This window comes from Zonotrichia albicollis, chromosome 7, assembly GCF_047830755.1.
Source record: "Zonotrichia albicollis isolate bZonAlb1 chromosome 7, bZonAlb1.hap1, whole genome shotgun sequence".
Lineage (NCBI taxonomy): Eukaryota > Metazoa > Chordata > Aves > Passeriformes > Passerellidae > Zonotrichia > Zonotrichia albicollis.
Window position 1 is genome coordinate 7,705,055 of NC_133825.1, and position 24,791 is coordinate 7,729,845.

At 53.2% G+C, this 24,791-nt stretch overlaps 1 protein-coding gene across 1 annotated transcript; it reads left to right on the plus strand.

The window, feature by feature from the left end:
- The first annotated feature begins 4,072 nt into the window (after nucleotides 1–4,072).
- LOC141729598 (uncharacterized) lies at nucleotides 4,073–10,891 on the plus strand. Its single transcript, XM_074544302.1, has 3 exons — nucleotides 4,073–5,047; nucleotides 7,688–7,753; nucleotides 7,906–10,891. The coding sequence occupies exons 1-3, from the start codon at nucleotides 5,008–5,010 to the stop codon at nucleotides 8,826–8,828; spliced, it is 1,029 nt and encodes a 342-aa protein (XP_074400403.1). The 5' UTR covers nucleotides 4,073–5,007; the 3' UTR covers nucleotides 8,829–10,891.
- The last annotated feature ends 13,900 nt before the right edge of the window (nucleotides 10,892–24,791 follow it).

The window sequence follows — 24,791 nt, forward strand, 5'->3', positions numbered from 1 at the left end:
GGGGTAGGAGGTGCAGCTGGAAGGAGGGAGGCGTGGGGGAAAGCTGGATTTAAGGCACTTTACTTTACTTCTCATTATCCTGCTCTGAGTTTTGGGAGTTTTTGCCAGAAATCTCTCCCTTCCCCCACTCATCCACAGGGGTTTGGGGCGGTTTTCTCTTTTTGGGGGGAAATCAAAGCGATGCCATGATGCTCCTAATTAGGGGGCAGGAGAAGTGAGGCTCCAGGGCTTCCCGCTGAGCCGGAGCCACCGGAGCCGCAGTGCCGGGAAAGCGGCGGCGGGAGCTGCGGAGAAGTTTGTTTGTGTTTTCAGCTCAATTCCCCTCGGGCCCGGGCCCGTTCCAGGGCTGTTCCTCAGCTCCGGCTCTGCCCTCACGCAGGCCGGGAGGCCTGGAGAGCGCGGGGCGGGGCTGTGCCGTGCGCAGAGCCCGCCCCTGGCTGGGATTGGGCGATGGTGCCGTCAGTCGTGGTTGTGGCGCGCTGATTGGTGGGAGCGGGGCGGAGCAGGGCCCCGGTGGCGGGCTGAGGCCGGCCGTGCCTGGACAGCGGAGCCATTGTCAGAGCGTTTGTGCAGGCCCGTGAGCGGCGGCAGCGGCCGGAGCGCGCTGAGGCGGCGGCGGAGCTCGGAGGCGGCCGCAGCGCAGGTGGGAGCCGCGCTGGGTTGTGCGGGGACTCGGGGCTGGCTGCGGGCCTCGGGGACGGCAGGGGGCTCGGGCGGGTTCGTTGTGTCGTGTCCGGCCCGTGTTGCCGCTGGAGTGAGGGCGGTGCGGGAGCGGCTGCCCGCGGTCTCCTTGCGGCCGCTGCCTCGGCAGGAGCCGCTGCCGGAGCAGCGCTGGCTCGGCCCGGTTGCTGTGGCTGGGACAGAGGGGCTGCCCCGTGCCCGGGGCTGTGCAGGAAATTCCCGTGGCCGGAGGTTTCTGTGCCCAGAGGAGACAGAGGAGTCCTGTAAAAACAGCATTCGTTTAACCCTTGGTCTGCCAGGGAGCCACAAAACCGTGTGCCATTCCCATGCTTTGCACGTTTGCACTGGTAAATGAGCTGGGTTTTTTTTTCCGTTGTGTTTTTTTTCCTCCCCTTTTCCTTTGTCATCTATTTGCCAAGACCAGTTTGAGTAATTTAATTTTCCACAAACTCCTCCTTTTTCTGCTAACAGATGGTCTGATCCCATTCCGTGGTTAAGGAGTGTGTTCCTCATTTCAGTGGGTTGGTCAGCAGGAAGGTCAGGAGCTGGAGCTGTCTGGTTGGTTATTATTGGAAGGGCAGCTTGTAATCTAATGATGCCATTGAAATGAGAAATGGGTTCTGTGCCTCCTGATATGAATTGGTTTGGGTTCCCAGGGGCTGGCCCATGGTGTTGTAGGATTTGTTCTCCTGGTCAATTTTGGTTCTGGTTCTGGCCAGTTTTCTTCTGCTGGCCATTTTTGGCCACTCTCTCCAGCCAGGGCTGCATCAACTGACTGCTTTTCTCTAATTAAATCATCAAATCCTTGGATTCCCAACTGATTTCCCTGAATTTTTGGTAACAAAAAACACCCAGTGCTCTAATATACCCTGTAAACACAGACAGTGCCAGCACACGTTGGAGTGGGCAGAGGGCTGATTCCCCCCATTTATTTATAGTGAAGTTTTCCCAACATTCTCCATTTGCTGTTTCCCTTTGCAGCTTCACCCGTTTGTGTTGCAGGGTCAGATATCCTCCCCCTGGGCTCTGCCTTGAGCTGTGCAAATTCCATCAGTGCCAGCAGGCAGAGCTTGGGGTGAGGGGCAGAGGGAATCAGCCCAATTCCTGCCCCAGGCAAGAGACCCAGGTACATTGTCCACACTTTGCCCAGCAGTGTTCATTTGCATTTCTAAAGCTCCTCTGCAGGCTGCCTGGAATGAAGCTTCCCTTCCTGCTGGTGGGCAATGTTGATGTTTTGTTGCTGGTCGTTATCTCTGTGGGTGTCTTGTGCTGTTCCCAGTCTGTTCAGGTGTTAAACTCATCTCCATTGAGTGGTGTAACATCCCTTAAATAAAACCTTTAAAATTCCTTTCCCCAAGGCAAAGAAAACCAAGCCTGAGCAGAGAAATAAGGTTTAAAAGAACCGAAATCGGTACATTTTGCAGTGCTGCAATGGCAGGCAGCCCAGAGTGTGGGTGTCAGTGAGCCCCAGAGTGGAATTGTGCCCTGGTGTTCCCCAGCAGCTGTGGCAGTGCAGGCCCAGGCAGCGCTGAAGCTGCAGCAGTGGCAGCAAGGCTTGGCCCCAGTGGCTGGAGATGGCAGAGGAGGGTGGCCAGGATTGCAGAGGATTCCAGCCGAGGATCTGTGGGCAGGCGCAGGGGCTTGGCCCGCTGTGGAGCCCTGGCTGCTGCTGCGTTGCCTTCAGGGCAGGCTCAGGGCCGGCCTCCCATCCTCCTGCTGCGGGCGGGAAGTGCAAATCTCCGGGGCTTCAGAGCCCTTGAGGCCAGGCTGAGGGGTCCCCCTGTGTTGAGCTGTGCTGGCGGCTGTTTGTGGCCTCAGGGACACTTGGCATGGGCCCCTTGGCCACCAGTGGTGCTGCTTTGCACTCCTTAGGCAGGAGCTGATGTCCTGGCTGGGTGTTGGCAGCAGCAAAGTGCCAGGGCAGGCTGTGTGCCAGCCTAGCTTGCTGTGGGAGAATGTGCCTTGATATCTGCTCCAGTGGTTGCTGAAGCAGTGAGAATTGCTTTTGCCCCCGTGTTAGGTGCCATGGTGTCAGCAGAAGATATTGAAGCCTTCCTGCTCAGGGCATTTCAGTGCCAGGCTCTCACAAGCACCCAGAGCTGGGCGGGTTGAGCTGAGCATGGGGCGGTGACCTGGGCTGTGTCTGATTCCCCTTCCTTAATAACAGCCTGTCTTGTAGCTCTTTTCCCTTCTGCTGCCCTTGCAGAGCCATCCAGGAACACGTTTTCTCCCTCAGGCCAGGAGATGTCCCATCATCAATCTGTCCCAGCCTGGGTCTGGAGCTCTGTCCCTTGAGTGCAGTCCTGGGTTCCTTGCCAGCCCCTCTCCAGGCTGTTCAAACAGGAGGCTGGGTTAAACCCTTGCCCTGTCCTCAGTTCTGAATCCTCCTGTGCCATTGAACAAGTTTCATACTGTAATAACCGAGCCCTGCTCATCCATTTAGAGGCTTTTTGGTTGTCAGATCTTTAACTTGTTGCCAGACTTGAACTGTAGGAGATCCTATATAGAGTTGAATATATTAGCACAAGAATTCCTTTGGCAAGACCCTGTTTAACATCCACCTATAATTCAAATTCTTTTTCTCTGTCTGGAAGGCCCAGGCCAGCTGCCTCAGTTAATCTTCATTTTAACACTTGAAAATTCTGTGTTTCCTCCTGCTGTGTATCCATCCAGTTTGTTGACTGGCAGGATAGGAGTGTTGTAGGGAGACATCCTTGGCTCCAAAAGCCCTGCCTTTAACGGGGGCTCAATACCAGGCTGTGAGCCCTTCCTTCCCTCTCTTGGAACAGGGTATTGGTTTTGGAAACCACCTGTCCTGGTTGCTTTAAAGGAATTTGTAGAGGCTACATATCTAATTTTCCCTATTTCCCTGGGACTGCCCCGCTCTGGGGTTCACTTCAGCATAGGCCTTGTCAATCTTTTCACTCAGAGGTAGAAAACAACTAGCCTCTGTATCCCCTTTTACAGTATTAAAATCCAGCTCACAAATTCCTTCCTAGTTAATTACAACCACAGGAGGAAGAAAAAGCAATTCATTTAATTCAAACCGATCCACCACAGCATCTAATAATGGTTGAACGAATCATATCTGCTCATCTTTCCCACTCATTCCCTTAAAAATTAAAACATTCCTTTACTAATTTCCCCCTTTAGGTCTAAGATTGGAGTGGATTGAGAGGCCCCTGTGTCCATCAGAAAATGCCTCCTCTCAATGCAGACCCACCCTGAATGTTCTCAAGGGCTGCAGTGTGGAGGGTCCCTGGTGTGATGGGAGCTGTGACAGCCCTGCCAATCCATGTCCATCAACGGGTGGACTTGGTGGTGCTGAGGGTGCTGCTGTCTGTGCTTGCAGTGTCCTTGTGCCGTGCAGCTGGAGCCCTGGTTCCTTGCCAGGGGCTGTTTGGGTGGGCTCTCCCCTGCCGAGGAGGGCAATGCCTCTGCCAGGTGCTTGTGGCCGAGCCGTGCCCTGGGTGCTGGGGCCCCCTTGGGCCCTGGGGTTGATCCCTCAGGGGCTGTAGGAACTGTGCCCTGGCCTTTGCCTTCAGCTTGGCCTTTTGCTGCTCCCTTCTTGCACTCACCTGCTGTGCCTTTGTGCCCAAGTGCTGCAGGGCCTTCTTGTGCCCCTCCTGCAGCCCCCTCAGTGCCTGTGGGTGCTTGTCTTGCTTTACAAGAGAGGTGTCTGCTCGGGAAGGCAGAAAAAGCCTCTCTTGGAATGGAGAATGCAAATCCCCTCCCTCTTAGTTTTTAGATTAGTGAAACCAAAGGGCTCTCAGGCAAAGATATGGGAATAGGAATACCAGTTCTTTACTAGTGTGTATAATAAAGCAAACAAACAGCAACAGCTGCGGCACTGACAGCAAACAGAGCCCGGAGCCAGTCCCGGCCTTTGGGCTGCGGCGCTTTCCCCTTGGGTGCAGTTCCGGGCACGGCCGGCAGGGGCGCTGGTGGCTCCTGCGGGGCGGGGCAGCGCATCCCTCCCATGGGAACCTCTCTGAACGGAAATAGAGCAATCCCTTCATCTGACTCTTTCACTTTTTTACCTTCTATGGCCTTTCTCCCGTGTTTTGAGAAAGAATTTGGAGAGGGCTGCCTTTTAACTGAGCTCCTAGTGTTTGGATAAGGTGCTTCCTGTAGAGAGAGAGAGAGTTTCCCTGAACAGCCGGAGCTGTGGTTACCACGGGGATGTAACTCAGAGCAGGGCGGGGTCAGGGGAGGATATCCCGCCGAGGCTCGGTGGGAGTGTGGGCAGGGTCTGCTGCCGGAATCGACAGAGGGGGATCTTCCCGTGGAGCCCGAGGCGGAGCGTGGGCAGTCCCCCCATGGCTGATGGCGGCTGATCCGGCAGCTCCCGGCAGAGCAAAGGCAGGTGGGAGAGCCCGACAGCAGCGGCGGTGCCCAGCGCAGGTGGCACGGGCAGGGCAGCCGGGGATGGGATGGCTGGGATCCCCCCTGGGTGCGTTGGACGCGGTGACCTCGGAGCAGGCGGCAGGACAGAGCAACCCCCATCTTCCCCAGAATGGGCGGCAGAGCGGCCGCGGGCCAGGCAGTGGGAGCAGGGCACACAAATTGAGCGAGAGCGCCGGGGCGGGTGGAGCTGCCTTGGGCAGTGAGGCTGCAGCTGGGATGGAAAGCGGGGCAGGCGTAGCTGAGGCGGGCAGCGAGCCGGGACCGGGACAGGCGCCTCGGCCGCGAACGCAGGGGGCAAGACCTGCAGAGGATCCCACTCCCTTTCTGATTTTTCCTCTTATTCCCTTCCCTTTCATTTCCCTTTTTATTTTCTTGTTTTTTCTCGGTTCTTTGTGATACTTCAAAGATTTTTATTCTTCTAAAATCCTCTGTCTAATATATGGCATATTCTCTTCTATATTAAATGGGATTTTTTACAAATAAATCCAGAGCCTAACAAATCTAAACTTCTGCTTGGATACTTCGAAATGGTCGATGAGCTACCTCATGACCTCTAATATTGTTTTCCTCTTCACCTTTTTATTTATCGTATTGTAAATTAAGCATCTTTCAGTTACTTCCTATGCAACTCCCAAAATGCCAGTGCACCCATAGTTCCTTAAAAAATTATCGCGCAAAGCTTGAGTACCCCAGTGGGTATTCTGATGCATGTCTTCTAGTATTTTCTTAGAAGCACATTTTATTAAGAAATTGTCTTCTGTCAAGAAGTTTCAATTTCCCTGATTTATCTTGTTCCCTTCCTGTTTTTTTAAATTCTTTTTTCTCCTCTTCCGTAAACTTTGGAATTTCCATTTTTTCATAGTTTGGTATTTAATGTTAACATAACTCTTTCAGCTCCATTTTCTGCTGCATCCTTAGCTTTGTGATGTTCCCCCAGTTTTCCCAGTTTGCCTCTCCTTTGGCCCGGGCCGGGTTCCCCCACCCGCAGCGGCTGGAGCAGCCGAGAGCCCCGCGCTGCCCATCCCGACCTGTCCCGGCTCCATCCCCGCTCCTCCCACGGGCTGCGAGGGCTGCGGGAAGGGGGCCCCGAGGGTGTGGCTGCTGCTGGGGGAGGAGGAGGAGGGAGGGAAGGGCAGGGATGAAGGGGGAGGCGGAGGTGGGGTTAGAGGGGAGGAGCAGGGGGAGGGGGGATGGAAGAGGAGGAGTGGAAGGAAGAGGAAGAGGAGGGACAAAGGCAGATGGAGGCTGAGCTGAGGGAACCACGCCATCGATCCCTGCCTGAATTCTCAGCCCCCACCTGTGGGATCATCGCCCCCCCATCACGCTGGTGAGCGAGGAGGGGGAGCTTGGCCCGGATATCCCGGGGGGTCCCTGCGTTTTTGGGGATGTTTGGAGAATGAAGAAGTCCAAGGCTGAGCGGAAAAGGCCCCTTGGGGGGACACCGGGAGGTGCCGGTGGCGGCTGCCGGCAGAGGCAGCCTGGAGGAGCAGAGCCCTGTGTCCGCCAGGAGCCCAAAGTGGGGAGCCCAGAGAGGGGGAGCGCCGCCATTGGCGGGAGCCTCAAGAGCCTGGAGAGGGGCAGGGGAGACTCCTTGGAGCTGCTGCAGCCCCGAGCAGAGAATGAGGGGAGAAGGGAGCCCGGGAGCCCAAACAGCCCCAGCATCCCAAAATGGGGAGAGCGAAGCGGGGGGAGCTTTTGGCATTGCTGGGACTGCCAGCAGCCTGGGCAGGGCGGGCACCGAGGAGAAGGGGGACCCCCAATCCAAGCGTGACCCCAGCAGCTGGGACAGGGGGGAACCGCATGAACACCAGAGAGGAGGGACGAGGGACGGGGAACTCCTGGGAGGCTTTTTCAGGGCTGAATCTGGGTGTTTGGGAGGTTTTTCTGGAGCTCAGGTGGCCAGTGATTCTAGAGATGGACTCGGGCACAGGGACCTTCAAACTCAATGTGTGTTGGGGAAGATGAAACAGGAAAGCCTTATAAATATGATTGTCTGGCAAAAGACTTTGAGAATATAGAAAGTGTAAGGAAGATTGAAATGAAAGCAAGCTTTGAGATACATCAGTTAGTGAACAACCGGAAAACAATGGTATGGCGCGACTGAAGGTAATCCCCTTTTCATGAAAAAATTCGCTCTTCTTGCAGACAGATCCAAGGGTCAGAGCAGACCCTACTGGCTCAGCAGAAGGGATCCAAAGAGGAGTTTTTAGGGTTTAAAATGTAACACAGTATGGTGATGTAATGACTTTTACAGGCTGTATGTAAATGCTGTAGGATTTGTATTGTGTACTAGTCTGCTAAGTGAGAAATAGAATATTCAACACAGAAGAAAATTTATTGTATTGTATTGGGACCCTTACTCTCTTACGCTCTTCTCCTCTTACTCTCTCACCCTCTCACCCACTCTACGCCTCTCTTCTCTCGGGCCTGCTCTGAGCTGTGCCTGGCAGCTCCCAGCAGGGCCCTGCACCCAGGCCCTTTGCAATAAACCGCAAGTTCCACGCCCTGGCTGCAGAGCTCTCTCGTCTCCGTCCGTCCCGACCGTCCTACCTCCCGACACTCCTACAAACGCTCTCATCCCTTGTTTTCCCCAAACCAGGATTGCCCATTGCCAACCCCAGGGAGGCTGCGAGGAAGAGGAAGATGCCCTGGGACACTGAGGCAGGTGAGGAGGAAGTCAGTGCCCCTTTCCCCTCTGTGCTGCTCCATCTCCCAGCCCAGCACGGCCCCGGCTGCAGCTCAGCCCTGGGGGATCTCCTTGCCATTGCCTGTGGCACGGAGGTAAATCCCATCCTGTCCTTGTCCTTCCTCCCCCAGAGCAGGAGCTGAGCATGGAGAGCAGGGAGGACAAATGCCCGCGGCAGAACCTGGTGGAAGAGGCCGTTTTGAGCGGCTCCACGGCGCAGGAAGCCAACAGGGAGGAAAAGCCCCGGAGATGCTGCACGAGGAGGGGCTGCAAACGCAGCCGGCGGGGATCTGAGGGGGAAAGAGCCAGCCTGGGCCGGGAAGGCGGCCGGAGACGGAGCCAGAGCTCGGAGCTGGTGCTCCATGAGCAGCTCCATGATGGGGAGAAGCCCCACACGTGTGAGGAGTGTGGGAGGAGCTTCAGGTGGAACTCCGAACTGATTGTGCACCAGAGGATCCACACTGGGGAGAAGCCCTACGAGTGTGGGGAGTGTGGGAAGAGCTTCAGCCAGAGCTCCCAGCTGATCAGGCATCAGAGGACCCACACTGGGGAGAGGCCATACAGGTGCTCCAAGTGTGGGATGTGCTTCAGTCAGAGCTCCAGCCTGATCACGCACCAGAGGAGCCACACTGGGGAGAGGCCCTACGAGTGTTCCAAGTGTGGGAAGGGGTTTAAAACCAGGTCCATTCTTCTCCGGCACTATCAGAGTCACAGAGAGGAGAGGCCCTTCCAATGCCCCGACTGTGGGAAAGGATTCCTGTGCAACTCCCACCTCATCACCCACTGGCGCATCCACACCGGGGAGAGGCCGTACGAGTGTGATAAATGCAGGAAGAGGTTTCAGACCAGCTCCCATCTCCTCCTGCATTATCGGATTCACAGAGAGCAGAGGCCCTTCCGCTGCCCTGACTGCGGGAAGGGATTCAAGCGCAACTCCGACCTCGTCACCCACCGGCGCATCCACACTGGGGAGAGGCCCTACGAGTGTCCCCAGTGTGGGAAGAGCTTCTCACAGAGCTCTAACTTGACCCGACACCAATGGAGGCAGCACTAAGGGAAGCCCTGCGAGTGCCTCGAGTGCGGGCAGAGCTTCGTGCGCTGCTCCAGCTCCATCCCCCACTGGAGGAGGCACTTTGGGCACAGCCCTGGTCACTGACATTCCCTGTGATCCATGTTGGGAACACACCTGGCTGCTTCGCCTTTTGGTTTGGCCTCTGCTTCACCTTCATCCTTTAAAAACACCCAAAACTGGGTTAAATGAAGGAAATTGATCAAATAGATAGATCTGAAGTTCCATAATTGCTGAGTTGTTTTAGAGGGAATTTAGGATTTGGGGACACGTTCTGTGTGGAGTGCTGCTGTTGCTAAGAGGCAGGAATTTGATCTCACCCTTCTTGTGTTGCTAAGAACTCCTCCCCTGACCCCAACCCCAACTCCACCCTTGGGATACCCTATAAAAACTCCACGGCTCTGCCTTTGCCCTGTCTTTGGGGGATAAGAAATGGATTCCCAAAGGATCAGCCCTTTTTCCACTGGATTACAAAGGATCAGCCTCATTCTCTACTGGATTCCTAGAGGATCAAGCTTTTCCCACTGGATTCACAGAGGATCAGCGCTTTTCCACTGAATTCCGAAAGGATCAGCTCTTTTTCTACTGGGTTCTCCGGGGATCAGCCCGTTTCACACTGGACTCCAAGAGGATCAGCCTTTTTCACTGGATTCCCGGAGAATTCTCACACTGTCATTGTTGTTTTTTTGTTTTTACTACTGCATTTGTATTTTTAATTTTTCCTAATAAAGAACTGTTCTCTCTACGCCCATATCTTTTCCTGAGAGCCCCTTAATTTCAAATTATTATTCTTATTATTCTTCTTCTTATTATTATTTATTAATGGGAGGGGGTATATATTTTCCATTCCAGTGGAGGCTCCTGAAATGGGGAGACACCCCCAAGGTCGAGCCATGTAAAATAGTTCCGGAAATATGTAGATTAGTTTTTGGATATGCATGAGGGTCTATGAATATGCAACAGACTGATGTAATTAAAACCAGAATAATTAAGGGATGTCCCCGAAAATAAGTGGGGGGTCTTGGTGGCCATAACAACCTTTGCTCGAAGGTCCTCTCTCCCCTTACATCAGCTTGTTGCCTCTTCATCGACTTTTTGTGTATCCATAAACTGCTTCACATATTCCAGGAACAAAATTGGCTTCGTCTGGTTTGGGGGTCCCATCCCCCTCCCAGGTAAATTTGGAGTGTCCCCTCCCTCTCCCAGCTCAGTTTTGGGATCCCATACCCCACTAAGCTTTATTTGGGGGTCCCATTCCCCTCCCACCTCAATTTGGAGGTCCCATTCCGCTCCCAGCTCAGTTTTGGGGTCCCACCCCCCCCTTTTCCCTGCTCTCTCCTTTCCGATCGTTCCCCCAATCCCCTCCCCCGTGTTTGGTTTTGGGGGCTCCAGGCCCCTCCTGCTCCGTTTTAGGGTCCCGACCCCATTTTGGATTAATTTGGGGTCCCCAGCCCATCCCCAGGGTCACCTTCTCCCCCTCCCCAAATTCAGCTCCTGGCAACTGATGAGTCATCAGCGAGACACGCTCTGATTGGCTGGAAATTACCCCGCGCGGTCTGTGATTATTTACCGCAGTGAGAGGCCTTGTTCTGTGGCTGGCAAGTTATGAGTCAGAGTCGGGCAGGGCGCTGATTGGCTGAAAATCGCTGAGCGGGGCCAGCGCTCTGAGTTTGTGCCCAGCAAATGGATCGTCATCAGTGCCGCGTGTTCTGATTGGTCGCGATCTGTTTTAGGGTGGGGACCGAAAGAACTGGTGTTTCTTGGGGGTTTTTGGGTTTATTTAGGGTTTGTTTGTGGTTATTTATGGACTCTTTAGGGTTTTCCTTGGGTTTTACTTGGTTTATTTCTGTTTATTTGGGGTTATTTGGAATTATTTGTGTTTGTTTGGAAGTTTTTGGGTTTATTTGGGCTTATTTGGAATTATTTGGGGTTCTTGGGAGTTATGTTGGTGTATATGGGATTTTTCTCGGTGTACTTGAAATCATTCGGGGGTTTTTGGGTTTAATTTGGTTTTCTTTGTTCGTTTTTTGGGGGTTATTTGGATTTGCTTGGGGTTATTTGGGGCATTTTCAGGTATTTGGGAATTTCGGGGGGTTCTTTGCGGTTTATTTCGAGTATTTGGGGGTTATTTACGTTAATTGGGGTCATGTGGGGTCAAAAAATCCGGGAATGTTTCTCCTGCAAAAATCGGAAATTTTTCCTTAAAAATCTAAGTTTTTCTCCAAAGAACCAGGAATGTCCCTTAAAAGTCCCGGACTTTTCCCAGCCAATAGCAGCGCGCCCCGCCCCAAACCAACCAATCACCGTGGGTCTCCCCTCAGGAACACCGGCCTCCCCGTGCGCCTGATCCAGCCAGTCACCGCACGGCTCTCACGCGGCGAACCAACCAATCACTGCACGCACCCCACAGCTACTCCCGCCTCTCTTGAGCTGAACCAACCAATCACCGCGCGTCTCCCGTCGGCAACTCCTGCCTTCTTTGCCCCATGCAGCCAAACACCATGCACCGCCCCGCCCCCCCATGTCAGTCACCGTGCCCTCCACGAAACCAACCAATCACCGGGCGTCTCCCCGCTGCAACTCCCGCACTCCCTGCGCCGCTCCAGCCAATCAGAGCCGAGCCTGAAGCAGCGCCTCCTGACCCCGGGGCCGGGCATGGAGCGGGTGCCCTCTCCCCCCCTGCCCCTCGGGACCCCCTCAGGGACCCCCGGGAGCTGCCCCGGGCTCGGGCGGGTCCTGCGGGAGGCGCTGGAGAGAGCGGGGGAGGCGCTGGGAAAGGACGGGGGCCTCCGGCAGCTGCTGAGGAGGCGCAGGGACAGGTGAGGGGTCCTGGAGGGGTCGTGAGGGGAATTTGGGGAGGGGTTTTGAGCAGGTTTGGGGGGGATATGGGGAGGGTCGGGGGGAACTTGAGGGGGTTTTAGCGCGGTCTGGGGGTGCTGGGGGGGCTAGGGGGGGGAATTTGGGGAGGGGTCCTCGGGGGCTGTCACGATCCGTCGTCATGGGTTTCGTGATGGTTCGTGGATTTGATCTCAGGGTGCACAAAGAACCGACACGGTACAAGGGGGTTTGCAATGATAATCGAAACAAATGCACCTTTATTGAATGACCACAGCAAAATGCGATAGAGGGATTAAGGGAGAGAGAAAGATGGGGGAAGAGAGAGAGAGAGAAAGAGAGAGGGGATAGAGCTACCAAATGTAGAGACGAAGTCCTTTGGTCCAGTCCAGTCATGGATCCGCCTGTTACATCGGGGAGATCTCGAAGTCTCTCGCTAACTCAGAGGTTTTGATTATGATAACTTTATTGGAAATTGCGAGGGGGGGATACAGATACAATAAGGAATAGATGTAACAGGTAGTCCATGCTCTCAGCAGTAAGCGAGAGCCGTTGTCTTCTTGGTGCAGCGGTCACAACCTGCAGGCAAACATCTCGCTTTGGTCAGCTTGCCTGCCTCACACACCTGCCCCGGGCTGGGGGTTTCAGTCCCAGTCCTTGGAAGGAGCAGAGGGGCCTTTTCACATGGGGGTTCCATGTCTCAGTCCTTGGTGGAGAGGCTCCTTCCATCTCAGTCTGTCTGTCCCGGTGGTTGTAAAACAGGTGAGGGTCTTCTGTGGGGGGACCACCTGAAACTCAGGAGAAGTCCAGCCAGGCCGAGAGGTGGGACAGCTCCCAAGGCTGTTGTTGCACAAAGGGCACGGTGCCCCTTCTTCTTCTCCTTGGGCTCAGTGCACCACACAGCAAACAACACCTGTGAGAACAATGGCTTAGCACTGTGCTCTCAGGTCTCAGGCACATGACTTTCTCCCTTGGAACCAGAGATTTCAGACAGGGGGGTCTTCTCTTCAGTGGTCCCCCAATGACGATCATGAGGCAGACGAGGGAAAATTCGGACAGACTCTAACAAGCAGAAATTGGCAGGATGTGTCTGCTTCCAGTGCTTGTCTTGGCTCTTCCTTCACAGTGCTGGCAGCACCATCAGAGACACACCACATGTTCTCTCATGCCAGGGTCATCCCAATCTTCTGCCCAGGTGCCTCCCAGGTTCACCAGGGAAAATGGCTGCTCCTGCCAGTCCATCCCCTTGCCCAGAAGGCACCCGCTTGTGTTCGGGCACGAGCTGCTGGCCACAGCAGACGGGCAGCACCCGCAGCATTGGCCATCAGACGCTGGGCTGACGTTTTCATCCAGAGAGCAAGAAAAGCAGCCAGAAGCACACAAGGCAACTTGACAGTATCTCTGTAAGAATGTCATTGTCCTGTGAAAGTCAATAGTGGATGGTGGTTTTGTAAGGCAGAAAATCACTTCCGAGCAAAAATCATTCCAGGAAGGGACAACAGCTTCTGCCTTCTGATGGATAAGTCAATTTGCCACTGCTGTCTAGGCCCATGGCCCCTCCCAGTCTAGCCAGATTTTGGTCTGGGGGTATTTTTGGGGTTAGTCTGGAGGCAAAGATCACACTGTCACTTGAGTAATAGCGGCATAAAAATTCCTGGCAACGATTCTTTCAATCAAGTAGGTGTGCAGAGCATCCATTCCCCAGTGTGTTTTCTGGTGCTCCTCCCTTAGTAGTGACTACAAGAAATGGGAAGGGATTACCAGCTTCCCTTCAATGGTAGCCCGCCCTTCTTGGTTGTATGTCCCTTTTTGATCTTTGATTAGTTTTCTAGCTTTCTTATTGTATTCTGGCTTACCTTCAAGGGAAATTTGTCCACCTGGAATCAGAGCTCCTTCAATAGTTACCTCACCTTTTGCTGCTTTCTTTGCCTCTCTATCCGCCAGCTCATTTCCTTCTTCCAATTCCGAGCTCACTCTCTGGTGTGCCTTAATATGCATAATTGCTGCCTTTTCAGGCAGCTGAACTGCTTCCAGCAGCCCGACTATCCCGATCATCTCTTGTGCATGTTTGATGTTCTTTCCTTGTGAGGTCAGCAGTCCCCCCTCTCTCCAGGTGCTCCATGCGCATGCACAACTCCAAATGCATACCATGGGTCTGTATAGATTTTATTCTCTTTCCTCCTGCCATTTCTAAGGCAAAAGGAAAAAGAATCAGTGCAATTATTTTGGTCTTCTGTGCAGAGGTGCCTGTTGGTAAGGGTCCAGATTCTGTTACCTCTCTGCAGGTAGTGACTGCATATCCAGCATGTCGCTTTCCACTGGCAATGTGGCTACTCCCAGCAGTGAACCAGGTCTCTGCACCATCCAAAGGAGTGTCCTTCAAGTCCGGGCATCTGGAGTAAGTAGCTTCAATGGTCTCCAGGCAATCGTGGTGTGCTGCTTCTCCTTGATGCCACTGAGAAAAGGAGCTGGGTTCACCAGGTTAGTGACTACAGAGTCCTTTGCCCAGCACTGACCTCATACCCCAGGTAGATTATTTTCTGTTTCACTGCCTCTGCCTTTTTTTTTCTTTGATACTCTGTATCCTTGGAGCCGTAGGAAATTTAAAAGGCTCAGGGTCCAGGCCACACATGCTTCCCTTGTCTGAGTGGATATCAAGAGATTATCCACGTACTGTAATAGCCTTCCTTCTTCTTGTGGAGCTTCCCGGGACTGTAAGTCATTTGTAAGTTGTTCTCCAAACACAGCAGGGGAATTTTGAAGCCCTGAAGGCCTTGAGGCCTTCACAATCTATGTGTGGTGGTTTGACCAGGAAGAAGTGGGAATTCTGGGGGGCTGTGGTCAAACCAATGGATGCTTGGAGTTTGATATTGGCACCTGGAGTGGCCAGTGGGGTCTGGACACACCTCCGAGAATACACAGGGGTTAAAAGCAGAGCTTCAGCCCTGGGAGGTTCTCTTGAGACGTCGAGGCGAAGAGGTCAGATCTGCCTCCCCTGTCCAGCCGCTGCTGCTGGGCGGGGAAGGGGCAGCCATGCGGTAGGCCTGGGCCTGGACAGAGATGGGGGTGAGAAGGCCCTCGAGGATGGAAGGGTGGAGGAGCAGCCCCAAGAGACATCGGGCAGCCATCCCCCCCCCAGGAGGGAGAGAGGGGGAGAGCCGGTGTCTGAATGTGATAGCAGCCGGCCCAGGAGGAGAAAGGGGGGAAGTGCCGGCCGGCCGCAGCAGCAGCACGTGTGGGAGTACCGGCGTCCTGGGACAGACAGAGACTGGAAGTTTTAACCCCTTTCTTACATGATTGGGGCCTTGCAAAAATGCTGATCCTCCTCAGAGCTGAATAAGAAGGGAGATAGGAGATGAGATGAGACAAGGACCTGGCCCAAAGAATGTGGAGATGATTGAATGGGGAGAGATGATTGGAGTGGCCTTTTGGCTGGACTTTTCTCGTGGCCATGGACTCAGTGTGTTCCTGTGACACAGAGACTGCATTTAGGGGGAAGCAGTGCCTCAGAACCAGGAGGGTTCATCGTGGGGACCCCTCGGCCCCAGGGGGTTGGAAAAAAATGGGGGGGACAGATGTCCCAAAGCAGAGACTTTGCCTTTTTGGAGTGAGACAAGGCATCCTTAAAAGACAACCCTAAAAGCAGCTCTGGTCCATGCCCAGTGGTGAGAGCACTGAGCATAGAAAGAAGATGTCACAAGTGGCAAAAAGACTTTTTCCGGGTGGTGCCGAGTGACATGGAAGCACACGAGGTTTCAGCGTGTTTCCAGAAGAAACCTATGGAACAAGAAAGACTCCTCTCCTCTTCATAGACTGAAGTTTGAGTATACTAAAAGGTAGTGACAAGCTGAGCAGTTGGCGATTTGAGAGAATGTATTAGATTGAGAAATTCTGGTAGTGGGGAAGAAGAAAGTGTTTTTTGTAAGGTTTTCAATTTTTTTTTTTCTTTTCCTTATAGTTTTTTTTCCTATTTTCCTGTAGTTTAAGTAATAAAGTGTTCTTTATGTTTAAGCTGGAGCCTGTTTTGCTTATTCCTAGTCACATCTCACAGCAGACCCCAGAGAGAGTGTTTTCATGGGAGCACTGGCTCTGTGCCAAGCCCAAACCATGACACTTGGGTTCCCTGCAGTCGGGGATGACCCCAAGAATCCTTTTTTCCCAGCCTGATGTTTCCAAGAAGGAGTCTGAATTCTTTGGCTCTGGTTTCCAAGGTTGTTTATTTTTTCTTATCTATAACATTTTTTCCCTGGCCTGCCAAGATCTTTTCAGCAGGTCAGACAGAGGCACACTCTCCATCCCAGGGCTGGTGTCTATATTTTATCCTATGAACTATGTGTACTTTATTTATCATTATTTTCCAATACCTAAAGACACACAGCAGGAGACTTTCAATCAAAACAAATGCACCTTTTATTGCATGCCCATAGCAAATGTAACAGAAGGATTAGAAAGGCGATAAAGGACAGAGAGAGAGAGAAAGGAGGGTTGGGTTGGGGGAATTGCTACCAACACGGAGATGAAATCCTCGTGGTCTGGCCAATAGATCCATCTGGTCACGTCGGAGAGAATCTCAAAGTCTTTGGTTAACTCAGGGCTCTTTTATAATCTACCGCTGGGAGAGGAGCAGGATGGCACATGGAGGAAACAGTGGAGAATAAATCCATTGGGAACAGGCACAGACAGTCCAGGTCTGAACACCAAAAACCGGTGCCAGCAGTGAGCAGGGCCCGTTGTTTCAGGACTGGTTCCTATGGGAAACATCCCGCTTCCCATGGCAGACATCCCGCTCCAGTCAGGCCAGCACCTCTGGGTTAGAATTTGAAGGGTCTCAGTCTCAGTCCTTGGGGAGGGCTTCAATCTCTGTCCTTGACTGTGGTCGTGGGGCAGATGAGGGATCTTTGGACTGTGTCCTACAGAATGACATCCCAAAGCATAAAAAATTTATGCATTTTTCCAATAAATTAAATGTAATGAATTAATATATGATAACTATGTTTTCTTGTTTATAATAGTATTATTCTATATTTGTATTACCAAATTTTAATTTTTATAATAAAAAACCATATTTTTTTGCAAGCAAAATATTTATTGGTCATTGGTTCTAAGTAACACAATTCCCTTCATCAATTCATTAACCAGTGTGCTATTGATTTTTCTATCTTTATGGTAATTAGTCCTATTTTCAATCCTTTTGTCATCTTTTTTTCATTTTCACAGAATGGGTAAAAGGGGCCACTTCGGGGTCCATGGAGAACTTTCTGGGGCACGTTTGTGGCAGTTTTGGGTCTGGGGAGGGAACTCAGAGAGAACTTAGGATCTGGAGGACACTTGGGGGAGCCGGGTGGGCACTTGGAGGGGCACTCAGGGATTCTGAGGGACAGTTCGGAGTCCGGGGCAGCACTTGGGGGTCCAGGGGGACCCTTGGAGGTCAGGGAGGGGAATTTGGGGCCCTTAGTAGTCCGGGCGGGCCCTTGGAGGGCTCTGATGGGGCTTTCAGCGGCGTGGAGATTGATGGGAGTTGTAGGCGCAAGTCTAATACAGTTTAACGGAGCCGCGGAGCATCATGGGAGTTTGAGGCGCAGCTGCAATGGCTCCCAGTGGAGGCGCAGGGCATGACGGGAGATGAAGTCCCGGCTGGAACAGCACTGGACATGCGCCGCGGAGCATGATGGGAGCCGTAGTCGCGGAAGTGGCTCCAGCCCTTGGTTTGGGGGTCCGGGAAGGGTCCTGGCTGACACTTCTGCGCCCGAGCCGTGACTTGAGATCCTCGGGTAAACATAAACTGTTCGGGAGCACTTGCGGGGAGCTCCGGGAGCTCTAACCGGGCTCTTTAGGGCGGGGGGCTCGGCAGGAATTTTAGGCGCGGGACTGTTCTGAGGGGCTCTGGGGCCGCGGCGGGGGAGAGGAGATGAATTCCCAGAAGTGGCTGTACCGGGCATCTGTGGGGTCGGGAGCACTCAGGGTATCCGGGGACGCTTTTAGGGGCTCCCGAATGGGCGCTGAGGGGGCATTGAGGGATCCTGGAGGGTCTGGCGGACACTTAATGAATGGACAAAGCAGTGGCGGGTCCCGGGGTTCTGTGGAGCGCGGGGCATGACGGGCGTTGTAGTCCCGGCTCCAAAGAGGCTCAATGGGGCCGCGGGGCATGACGGGAGTTGCAGGCAAAAAAAAAAAAAAAGTGGGGCCAATATCAGACACCGCTTCCGAGATCCTAAACCAGGCGCTGATTGGCTTTGGGCGGTGATGGGCGGGAGTCTCGGCAAATGGGATGCGGTGAAGACGGGAACATTCAACATCTCCAGTCGCTCCCAGTAGAGCCCAGTTCTTCCCCAGTACAGACCACCACAACCCCAGTACAGCCCAGTTCATCCCAAGTAGAACCCAGTACAACCTCAGTGCCTCTCCTATCCCTCCCAGTACAGCCCAGTCCCTCCCAGTTCCCCCCCAATATCATCCACAGGATACCCCAGTGTCCCCAGTCTTCCCCGCAATGGCCCCATTGTCTTCAGTATGTCCCCGTCGTCCCCAGTGTCACTCCCAGTCTGTCCCACTGTCTCCCACAGCGTTCCCAGTGTTCCCCAGTATGTCCCAGTCCTCCCCAGTTTTTCCAAGGACAGTTTAATTTCTCACAGTGGCCGTGACAGCCAAACCCAGCAGTGGGGTCAGTGCAGTGCCCATAGCCGCAGCCCCTTGCAGGGGCCCAGTGCAGCTTGGGCTGATGATCCACCCTCACAGCTGGCCCAGGGCAGCTCTGCAGTGCCTTTGGTGGCACCTGGGGCTGGCACACACCTGAGCACTGTGTCTGTTTGCACTGGGGAAACTCAGCAGTTTGAGATTGCTGCAAAAAGTACAAAAAGGGAAAACCCCTCTCAGGTTGGGTGCAGCCAGCTCTGCAAGCACAGCAGGGCCCAGGGCAGTGAGGACAGACAGGATGGGGCTGGGCAATGTGGAGCAAGGTTGTCCACACTGGGTCAGAGCTCCAGGCACAGCTTCTGTGAGCAGGCCAGAGCTGCTGAGGAGAGACCCTGGGTCAATATCAATCACAGAATGCTGCAATCACCTCTGCTCTAAAGAGAAATTTAATCAAAGACACCCTTTAAAAAAGGAATGTATATTTTATTACTGCTCTTTGAAATCTTTCTCCATAACTGGACTAGGAAAACTTTAATGACACTCTCAGGGCTTTGCTGTTGTTTACATCAGACTCAGTCTTTGAGAGTCAATAACACAAAGTTAAATTTAAACTCCAAATTTTCTTGAAGTTTTAATGGTTTCCCCTGAGGGACACCCCTGGGAAAGTGTCCCCAGGTTCCAGTTAGAGCAGAACACTGGAGGCAGTGATGACAGCTGGGGACAAACAAGACAAAGGTATCTCTGGTGCTGAGCAAAGCTGGATGTGTTTGAGGAATGCCAAGGGCCAAGGCCTGAGCCCCAGCCCCTGGCCAGGCAGATCCTGTCCCTCCCTCCTTGCTCAGGGCTCTTCCCAGGATGGGCACTGGCATGTGGGGATGTGCAATGGCAAGGGCAGGAGCATGGGGCGGCCCCTGCCAGGCTGCTGAGCAGGGACAAGGAGGCAATGAGGCCCCAGGCCTGCAAGGGTCACTTGTCCCCTCGTGGCCTCAGGCCCAGGGCCAGCAGCCATGGCCAAAGTGCTGCCCAAGGTGGCTCTGGCAGAGCTGTCTTGCAGCTGCTGCCCATCCCTGTGACCTGTGCAGCCCAGACTGTCCCACGGTGTCCCTGCCCTGCGCCTCTGTCCCTGCAGGCTGTCGGCATCCCCCGGCTGCCCCACCTGGCTGGGCCCTTCCTTTGCTGACAGCTCTGCCTCCTGCCTGTCTCTGCCTGCCCACACAGAGCCTTGGGCTGATACCAAAAGGGTTCATTCAGTTTTTACGGTGCCTGTGAACTTTCAGCACAGGAACAAGGCATGCAGGGGCTGCTTTCCCAGCAAGGATGGTTGGAGGGAAGATGAAGACATCTGGCTTGAAGGGTGCAGGGATAGAGAAAACAAGGACTGAATCTGGGAACTTGGGGTGTGTTTTATGGAAATGGGTAAATTGTAATTCACATTTAGTGACTGTATTTAAACAACACACTGGTAGGATTACATTTCCATGTGATGTTGGGAGTTATCCCTCACTAGAGCTCAGGCCTGAGTAAATTATACCCTCTGAAATAGCAAATGAGAGCAGCTCTGTGCTGAGTGGAGTGGAAACTGAGGACAGCAGAGGAGACCTGGGAGGGATTGAAGGGAGGTTTCAGAGATGGTGGATCATTTTAGCATAATAGAGAACAGCCAGAGAAAGAAAGAATTAATGCAGAGGGCAGATAGGGAGAGCCAGACAGGACCCAAACAGAAAGGAATTTCCCTGCCAGGGCAGGGCTGTGTTGCAGCATGTCCCCCCAGAAGGAGCCTTTGTGTGGCGAGGCAGAGGAAGGCAGTCGTGTCCCTCAGTGGGAGCCATTAAAACTTCAAGAAAATTTGGAGACTAAATTTAACATTGAGTTCTGGAGAAGTTTTTTGAAGACACTCTCAAGGACTGAGTCTGATGTAAACAACAGCAAAGCCCTGAGAGGGTCATTAAAGTTTTCCTAGTCCAGTTATGGAGAAAGACTTCAAAGAGCAGTAATAAAATATACATTCCTCTTTTAAAGGGTGTCTTTTATTAAATTTCTCCTTAGAGCAGAGGTGATTGCAGCATTCTGTGATTGATATTGACCCAGGGTCTCTCCTCAGCAGCTCTGGCCTGCTCACAGAAGCTGTGCCTGGTGCTCTGACCCAGTGTGGACAACCTTGCTCCACATTGCCCAGCCCCATCCTGTCTGTCCTCACTGCCCTGGGCCCTGCTGTGCTTGCAGAGCTGGCTGCACTCAGCCTGAGAGGGGTTTTCCCATTTTGTACTTTTTGCAGCAATCTCAAACTGCTGAGTTTCCCCAGTGCAAACAGACACACTGCTCAGGTGTGTGCCAGCCCCAGGTGCCACCAAAGGCACTGCAGAGCTGCCCTGGGCCAGCTGTGAGGGTGGATCATCAGCCCAAGCTGCACTGGGCACTTCAAGGGGCTGTGGCCGTGGGCACTGCACTGACTCCACTGCTGGGTTTGGCTGTCACGGCCACCGTGAGAAATGAAACTGTCCTTGGAAACACTGGGGAGAACTGGGACATACTGGGGAACACTGGGAACGCTGTGGGAGACACTGGGACATACTGGGAGTGACCCTCGGGGATACTGTGACATGCTGGGGACAGTGGGGCCATTGCTGAGAAGACTGGGGACACTGGGGCATCCTGTGGATGTCATTGGGATGAACTGGGAGGGACTGGGAATAAACTCAGGTGTATAGGGAGGGACTGGGCTGTACTGGGAGGGATTGGAGGGGCACTGGGCTCGTACTGGGTTCTACTTGTGATAAACAGGGCTGTACTGGGGTTGTACTGGTCTGCATTGGGGATGAACTGGGCTGTACTGGGAGGGACTGGATAAGTTGAATGGGCTGTTCCCGCCTCTACCGTATCCCATTTGCCGAGACTCCCGCCCATCACCGCGAGCAGCCAATCAGCGCCAGAGATCGGAGACTCGGGAACGGTCCCTACGGTAGCCACAACTCCCGTCATGCCCTGCGGCCTGATTGAGCCCCATTGGAGCCGGGACTACAACGCCCGTCATGCCCTGCGCTCCACAGAACCCCCGGTATCCGCTACCCCTTTGTCCCTTAAGTGTCCCCCCAGACCCTCCAGGATCCCTCAGTGCCCCCTCAGCGCCCATTCGGGACCCCCCAAAAGCGTCCCCGGATACCCTGAGTGCTCCAGACCCCACAGATGCCCGGTGCAGCCACTTCTGGGGATTCATCTCCTCTCCTCCCCCGCGGCCCCAGAGCCCCTCAGAACACAGTCCCGCGCGTAAAACTCCTGCCGTGCCCCCGCCCTAAAGAGCCCGGTTAGAGCTCCCGGAGCTCCCCCCAAGCCCTCCCGAACCGTTTACGTTCCCCCGAGGATCTCAAGTCGCGGCTCGGATGCAGAAGTGTCCGCCAAGTGCCTTCCCGGACCCCCAAACAATGGGCTGGAGCCACTTCCGGGACTTCGTCTCCCATCATGCTCCGCGGTGCATGTCCAGTGCTTTTCCAGCCGGGACTTCATCGCCCGTCACGTCACGCGCCCCTCTAAGAGCCATTGCAGCTGCGCCTCGAACTCCCGTGATGCTCCACGGCCATGTTAACTGTATTACACACCCCCCTCCCGCGCCTACAACTCCCATCACGTCCCGCGCTCCAGCGAGCCCCGTCAGAGCCCCCCAAGGGCCCGCCCGGACCCTAAAGGGCCCCAAATTCCCCTCCCTGACCTCCCAGCGCCCCCCTGGACTCCCAAGTGCTGCCCCGGACCCCGAACTGTCCCTCAGAATCCCTGAGTGCCCCTCCAAGTGCCCACTCGGCTCACCCAAGTGTCATCCAGACCCTCAGGTTCTCTCTGAATTCCCTCTCCAGACCCAAAACTGCCCCAAATGTGCCCCAGAAATGCCTCCACGGACCCCAAAGTGGCCCCTTTTATCCTGTCTTTGAAATTGATAAAAAAGATAACAAAAGGATTTAAAATAGGACTGATTAGCATAAAGAAGGAAAAATCAATAGCCACACTTCTCAATGAATTAATGTTGGGAATTGTGTTACTTAGAACTAATGACCATTAAATTTTTTGCTTGCTGAAAAGCTGTGGATTTTTAGATATAAATATTAAAATTTCTTATTACAAATATAGAATAATAGTATTATAAATAAGAAAAATAGTTATAATTTTCCTAATTCCAAAACTTATATTTTTAAGGGGAAATGCATAATTACTACTATGTTTTGGGATGTCAGTCTGTTAGAGACGGTCCCAGATCCTTCATCTGCCTCACAGCCACCATCAAGGATGGAGATTGAAGGCCCCCCAAGGACTGAGATGAGACCCTTCAAATTCTAACCCAGGGGTGCTAGCCTGACTGGAGTGGGATGTCTGCCATGGGAAGCGGGATGTTTCCCATAGGAACCAGTCCTGAAACAACGGGCCCCGCTCACTGCTGGCACCTTTTTGTGCTGTTCAGAACTGGACTGTCTGTACCTGTTCCCAATGGATTTATTCTCCACTGTTCCCTCCATGTGCCGTCCTGCTCCCCTCTTGGCGGTAGATTATAAAAGAGTTAACCAAAGGCTTTGAGACTCTCCCTGACATGGCCAGACGGATCTATTGGCCGGACCACGAGGATTTCATCTCTCTGTTGGCAGCTATTCCCCCCCTCCTTTTCTCTGTCTCTCTATCCTTTATCTCCTTTCTAATCCTTTTGTTGCATCTGCTGTGGGCACTCAATAAAAGGTGCATTTGTTTTGGTTAATATGGAAAGTCCCCTGCTATGTGTCTTTGCACCCTGAGATCAGTGAAACAAACCATCGTGACCCCCCTTGTACCAGGGGATGGTGACACGGCCTGATGGGGTTGCTGCCCACTGCGTGTGAACGTGATCTTCTTGGTGGCGACTGCACTGCTTCATCTACTCTTGCCTTCTGGTGTCCCTATTCCAGAATTGCCTGTGCCACCTTCCTTTCTTATATTGTGGTTCTCTGCAGTTCCCTCAATAGTCAGCCCTTGTTAAGTTCACTCTTGGAATAGGGGATCATCACCTCCCCATCATATCGAGTGCATTTGAATGCACTTGAATGCATTTTGCCTGCATTCCAAATGTGGTCCCTGTTTTTTGATTTACTGTGGAATCTCTGTTTGCATTTTCTACATCTGTCAAGGTGGGGATTGAAGGTACTTGAGATGATATTTGGCGTTCAGATTCAGGTGGTTTTTGTTTCTTATCAGTGATGCAGCCTCACAGCCATGAGTTCTGCAGCCTTTCATCTAAGGCACAAAATGGCTCACTGTCTCTTGTTACAAGGGTTGGATGGTGCTAAGGAGACCATGGTGATACTGGGGATCCAAGGAGACCGTGGTGACACCATGGACACTCATGGAACCATGGGCATTGTGACACAGCAGGGCTTCATGGAACCAGGGAGTCAATTGTGACTCTACCAAACCTCATGGAACCAAGGGCCCATAGTGGCATTGGAGAACTTCAGGGAACCAAGAGTCTCTTGTGACACAGGGGGTACACATGAAACCATGGAGACTATTTTGAAACTTCAAGTCCTGATGAAACCAAAGAGTCATTCTGGCACTTCTGAGCCTTGGAACCAAGGAGACCACAGTGACACAGTGGGGCTCTGTGGAACCAAGGGGCCATGGTGACATTGTGGAGTGTCATTTAACCAACTGTCCACGATGACACTGCTGGGCCTGATGGAATCATGGGCACCATTGTGACACTACAGGGTGTCATGGAAGCAAGGGGCCATTGTCACACTGTGGGGCCTCTTGGGATCCAAGGGCAGTTGTGATACCATGGAAATTATGGCAACTGTGGCACCATGAAACCAAGGAGACCATTGTGACCCTACAGGACCCCATGGAACTAAGGATTCATGGAACGGTGCAGGACACATGGAACCGAGGGACCATGGTGAAGCTGTAGAACCAAAAGAGCCCATTGTTACACTGGGCCCCCAGGGATCCAAAGGTCCATTTTGACATCGAAGGGCCTCATGGAATCCTGGAGACCACTGTGAAACTTTGGGGCCTGGTTGAATGAAGTGGCCCTGCAGGGCCTGATGGATCCAATGAGACCCCATAGAGCCAAGGGTCCATTGTGACCCTGTGGTACCAAGGTGTCGTGGGTTGACCCAGGCCAAATGCCAGGCATCCATGTGGGCTGCTCACTCACTCCCCTCTGCAGCTGGACAAAGAGAATTTAATAAAGGGTTCATGGGTTGAGATAAGGACTGGATGAGATCACTCATCAAATACTGTCCTGGGAAAAACAGGCTTAGCTTAGAGATGTGAAATTCATTTATTACTAACAAAGTCAGAGCAGGAAAAGGGGAAATAAAATAAGCCCCTCAGCTCCCTCCTTCCAACTCTACCTCCTACCCCAGCAGTGCAGGGAGACAGGGAATGGGGTTATGGCCAGTTCATCACCCATGGCTTCTGCCCCTGCTCAGGGAGAGGAGTGGTTCCCCTGCTGCACCGTGGGTCCCT

Bases quoted from the DNA above. Each gene is read 5' to 3' on its own strand.
- LOC141729598 (XM_074544302.1), top strand. From the start codon at position 5,008: ATGGCGGCTGATCCGGCAGCTCCCGGCAGAGCAAAGGCAG. The intron at 5,048-7,687 runs GTGGGAGAGCCC...TCCCCAAACCAG, and splicing joins TCCCGGCAGAGCAAAGGCAG to GATTGCCCATTGCCAACCCC. The intron at 7,754-7,905 runs GTGAGGAGGAAG...TTCCTCCCCCAG, and splicing joins GCCCTGGGACACTGAGGCAG to AGCAGGAGCTGAGCATGGAG.